Here is a 6,000-nt window from a genome sequence, read left to right on the forward strand (position 1 = left end):
ACAGACGGCAGTAGGATTATTATGCTGCTGTCACTTTAAGACTGAATGCAGAGGTCCAATATACTGTTACACTTGTGTTTTCTTTCTCAACTGTTCACTTAAGACAAAACCGACTGTGTTTATTAGGATATTTTGACAATTTTGTGTGTATTTGTATCGATAGATAACTCATTTCATTATTTGCACACTGAAAGGCAGCTTTCTGTGTGCTTTGGATGTGTGCAAACCACAGAAAACACAAGTCTTATTGCACTTTAATAGTTTAAAAATCACATAAAATGTACACAAAGAAATCGATAAGAGGATTCGAAATTTTAATTTAAAATTTAATTCCTGACCGAATTGATTCCCAACCCTAATCAGTGCACAACTTGTCCTACACATTTGTGCAATTGGACATGAGTGATAGCTCAAATCTTGTGGCCAGTAGTTGTGATATTATGCTTCTGATCATTAAATTTAAGATTTTTACTTCACAAACAATAAAACAGGTGGGTAAAAAATCCCATTGGCTTACACTTAAGGTGGGATTTATTTAAAGACAGGGGTGAGCTATTTTTCCTTGAGCTAGGAATAATGTAGCATTGCCCTAGCAGCCATCCAGAACACCCTAGTAATCTCCCAGAACATCCTATCAACCACTTAGCAAGGACCTAGCAACCACCCAGAACACTCTAGCAGTCACCTAGAACACCCTAGCAAGGACCACCCAAAATGCCTTATAATTGTAACCATCCAGAGCACCATAAAAACCAAATAGCAATGACCTGGCAACTATCCAGAACACAATAGCAACCACCAAGCAATGCCCTAGCAACCACCCAAAACACCCTAGCAACAGCATGCAACCATCTAGAACACAATACAAACCACATAGCAATGACCTGGCAACTATCCAGAACACTCTAGCAACCACCTAAAAGACCGCACCGCAACAGCATGCACTAAAACACTCATAAGACTTTAGTAAATGGCAACTTTCTAGTTGCGTGATGGTGATACTGAATAAAAAATGTAGTAGAGCAAAACTAGCATTAGGTATTAACATTTATTTATCATGCAGCATAGGGCTCTGACTCTACCAGGAAGATAGCACTAAACAGTGAACTGTCCCCAGACATATATCCTTATTAGAGCCGTGAGTGTACTCCACAGCATCAAAGGGTTGAGAGTTTCCCTCTGAGGTTCATTTGATGAGACATTGTACAGCACTTCAAACAATGGAATCAGGGAGAAACACAGGTAGACTTCCACCTCTAGAGAGAAGGCTTACCTCTCAGCCAAGAGATCCTTCTCCAACCAATATATTTATCCGAGAAGACACATGGCGCTGTCAGCGTCACAATGAGTTTTTGTCCTAAAGACTATTGAAAATTATACTACCAAGATATTAACATTTAAGAATGACAGAAGACTAGCAGACAGACAGACAGACAGACAGACAGACAGACAGACAGACAGACAGACAGACAGACAGACAGACAGACAGACAGACAGACAGACAGACAGACAGACAGACAGACAGACAGACAGACAGACAGACAGACAGACAGACAGACAGACAGACAGACAGACAGACAGACAGACAGACAGACAGACAGATAGATAGATAGATAGATAGATAGATAGATAGATAGATAGATAGATAGATAGATAGATAGATAGACAGACAGATAGATATAGAAGTAGTTTATTATATTATATACAGTATTCAAAGTAAATGTAAGCTTGTAAACTTCATCTTAATGAAACTGAAAATTAAAGTGTCATTTTCTACCAGCCATCAGCAGAACTTTAAAACTCATTTTGGCAGTAATTTATGTTGTTAAAAAAGACAATGTGGAGGAAACCTGCAATTTGAGCTTTGGGAGCAAAGCCAGCAGTTTAAAGGCCATCACACTCAGTAGACTTACAAAGAAGAAACCATTCTGGACAAGAGTGAAGACTGCATGGAGAGAAAAGTGATGGGGCTGCCTCGTTCCATCTCAGGCTATTGAAGTCTCTAACTAACCTCACTCAAAGTCGGTTCAAGAGAGGAGAACGGGGTGTGGAAAGTAGCGCTGGAAACAAGCAATGCGGAATTACTAGACAGTTTTGCGAGATTTGAGACCTGCTGTGTGTAGCCAAAGCTGTTTCAAAACTGTTCCTCTCATCAAGCCCATGGTTATATAGCAGTAAATCGCTGCCAGACACTGGATCTCAGCTCAGCTGCTGCTAACGTCTGCCATGACCACTTCTGAACTGGCAGGAGAAGTGTTGCAAACTGATTGCATTCGGAACACTCTCATAATTATCAACATATCTGTTCATTAACAGAAATAGAATGACACTAATACAAAAGCTGTTGATTTGCAGTAAATTGGGTTAGAAGTGTAAGAAAGAAGTGCTTGTAGAGCCTCTTTCAACTGAAAAAAAATTATAATATTAGCATAATTTATGCTTGAAATAATTTATACTTTGAAATAACCCTACACATTATATATATATATATATATATATATATATATATATATATATATATATATATATATATATATATATATATATATATATATATATATATATATATATATATATATATATATATATATATAAAAGGGTTCTTTCAAATAAATGCTGTTCTTGTGAACTTTCTATTCATCAGAATCCTTATCACAGTTTACACAAAACATTAAGCAGCTGTTTTCAACATGTTACTTGAAATATTTCTTGAGCAACAAATCAGCATATTTGAATGATTTCTGAAGGATCATGTGACACTGAAGACTAATAATCGCTGCTAAAAATTCAGCTTTGCCATCACAGAAGTAAATTACATTTTATAAGATATTAAAATAGAAAATATTGGTGAGTATAAGAGACTTATTTCAAAAACATATAAAAAACATTAGCAACCCCACACTTTTCAAACAGTACTGTATATACTTCACTTTGAAAGGAAAAAGCTACTCACCGGATTTGAAATCTTTTAAAGAACGACCACTTTTGATGTCTTTTACTCACATAAAAACAACCAAAGTGTGCTTGGTGGTTGAACATGTCAGTCAGACCTTTGCTTTATATATAAATGGACAGAATAGGCTACAAAAAAATACTAAAGCTAAAGAAATCAAACCTTAAAAACAACAATACCAAGTCATGAAACAGCGCAGAATTGCAGTTACCGATTACTGGCTCAGTTCGACCACCGAGTATAATTCATTAAAACATCAGTTCTCAACCGGTCCCCAAAGAAGTCCCCAATCAAGTGTTTATATTCTGAGCTAACATCCAACTACTGCGGTAATTGTCAGGCACTTCATTAATTCAATTAGATCTGCATGTTTTCTGCTGGAAAAACGTCATGGCCTATTCAAAAGCAGACGCTATTGACTCAGTAAAAAGCTCAGTAGAGAATCATTCAATCAAATGCACTAATGATTGAAGGGCACTTGGTCAGAGAACCATGTGACAGATCAATCTGCATAACAGTTGACCCAGTTGAAAAAACAAAAATGACCCCCGAAAGTCATATTCTATTAGCCGGTTACACTTCAGAACTGTAGGCCACATCATCATGGTCCTCTGAGTAATTGTGAATACTCAGTAAATTAATTAGTCATACTGCCATTGATAGTCCAGGAAGAACATGTCCAAAGGGTGTTGTGAGCCCACTGCAAACTGCTTTAATTAACACATACATGGCTCAGGAGGAACCTTGGCTTGGGTACGTTAAGCACATATCAAAATACTTTTCTGGGGAGCAGTCTGTCGTTCCTCAGGGCTTCTGTTGTTTCTCACAACTCTAATCCATTCCAGCAGCTAATCTTCGTAAAACCAATTGTTGACAATTTATGGCCAGGGTGGGGCTTTATGAAAAAGGATTTTGGACAGTTTTCAAAAACGTCTCCTGTGAGAGAGCCGTTTTAAAATTGTTATGCTGCAATGAAGAAACTTTAATTCACCGTCAGAGGGATAATTATGCAAAAATCCCATTTCTTAAGCACCCATAAACAGATGTTTGCTCTGTACTGGTAGGTCTGTCAAAGGACGAACAGAAGAGCGGTAATGCAGAAGGTAAACCGCTTACCTGAAATCTTGACATTGCGGATGTACTTTAGCAGGAGGGCTCCATCAACAGGGTCCATTTTGGAGCAGAGTCCCACCTTGCCAGGGCACAGGTCTTTGTGCATGTTGTGGAGGGCGTGCGCCATTGCGTACACAGCATCAATCACGAACATCACCTTTCCTTCTTGCTCATAGGACGAGTCTTTTCCGATCCGCTCTTGATCTGACAGACGAAAGAGGAAAACGTTTGCATGAACATCAACTGAAGCGTCTTTGGATTTTGACTGAATTGTCACACTTTTGGAAGCGACTGATGTTGCACAACCTGACGCTTTTCTACGCTGGATTCATCAAAGTTACTTGCCACCTCAGAATCTTTACTATTAAACCAATCAGCCCAATCAGCTGTGAGCTTGAGGCAAGACTTTAGGTAAATGTTTGAATTTAATAAAATAACATAAATAGTAAGATACATAAAACCTGGTTTCACAGACAGGGCTTCGATTAAGCCAGGATTAGGCCTCATTTAGGACATTTAAGTAAAAATCAGTCTTAAGCGAATGCATGTAATATATAATATATAAAAGAAGCAAAATACACTTTTTTTCTTTGCCGAAAATACAATAATAGTAGTTCTAATGTGATGCAATCAAACTATTTAAACGGTTCCTGCCTCAAGATTGTATTTCACTTCTCAGCCAAACACAAGTGTGTCTTATTTTATGAAATATTTACAATTGAACTGAAGTAGTATTAAGTAATAGCTTTTGAGACAAAGAGGAACATACTTGTAATTCACCAACTGCAAAGACAAAATAATAATTTCGAGCGTATTGCTTCTTTAACAAGCATTGTGCAAAGTGGTGTTACAGTTTTATCAAGGGGAAATCTTTACACATCGATTGAAACACCACCACAAGTTGTTCAGATAAAATAACAGTCAGGATAGGAAAAAATGAAAAGTTACAGTACATTAAGTGAATGTTCCTTCATAAATGAATGCAGATGGTTAGGAACAAAAAGTAAGCAATTTCCAGAACAATGACTAAAACTGGTTTTTAAACACAAAGGATGTAATTCTGCCAAAAAAATAGTGCACATTTTCATTAAAAAATAATAATGTCGTTATTTTTGTTTTGTTTTTGCACACAAAAAGTATTCTTGTCGCTTCATAACATTAAGGTTGAACCACTGTAGTCACATTGAATATTTTAATGATGTCTTTACTACTTCTCTGGAGCCTGAATGTGGTAATTCCGTTGCTTTCTATTGGAGAAAAAAACCCTCGGATTTCATCAAAAATATCCTAATTTGTGTTCTGAAGATGAATGAAGGTCTTATGGGTTTGGAACGACATGAGGGTGAGTACTTAATGACAGAAATTTCATTTGGTGAACTAACCCTTTAAAAGTAGCAGCTCAATGCAATGCTCAATCATCCTATCATATAGATAATGGACACATATGGAAATGTGTTAAGACTACTAAGAATGATCTGAAAAGGGCACATTATAAATCTCATCAAGCTCTCTTCACAAGTATGACACCGTTTTAAATGCCTAGTTGCTACGGATACACTCATTTGAGATACCATTAGAATGTGTAAAGAAGCATAATTTTATCATTTTTGTCATAAATGTTTCATAATTAGGCCTAAAGCATTGTGACAATTATGATATAATATAAAAATTTATATTCAGGCACAGCTTGGGTCATGAATATTAATAATGTGATTCACTGAAAGGCTTTTTTTTATTTAATATATATTCTTATATAATAGCAATTCATGCAAACCAAGTAAAAGCAAAATAGAATGAATAAATAAATTACAAAATTCAAAATAACAAAATGCTTATCTTTACTTTCTCACCAAATATTGATATATTAATTCAGTTAATTAATCTGCATACTTAAAAATAACTGATTGGCATCCATATATATATATAAATATATA

The 6,000-nt window shown here is 36.1% G+C and overlaps 1 protein-coding gene across 1 annotated transcript in view; it reads right to left on the minus strand.

Moving 5' to 3' along the window:
• Window positions 1-6,000, minus strand: part of grm4 (glutamate receptor, metabotropic 4) — a 142,808-nt gene that overhangs the window by 36,519 nt on the left and 100,289 nt on the right. Inside the window, exon 6 of the mRNA XM_067373053.1 lies at window positions 4,070-4,270. Within this exon, the coding sequence (XP_067229154.1) occupies window positions 4,070-4,270 (201 nt within the window). The remainder of the gene's footprint in view (window positions 1-4,069; window positions 4,271-6,000) is intronic.

This window comes from Chanodichthys erythropterus, chromosome 21 (genome assembly GCF_024489055.1).
Source record: "Chanodichthys erythropterus isolate Z2021 chromosome 21, ASM2448905v1, whole genome shotgun sequence".
In the NCBI taxonomy this organism is placed as follows: domain Eukaryota; kingdom Metazoa; phylum Chordata; class Actinopteri; order Cypriniformes; family Xenocyprididae; genus Chanodichthys; species Chanodichthys erythropterus.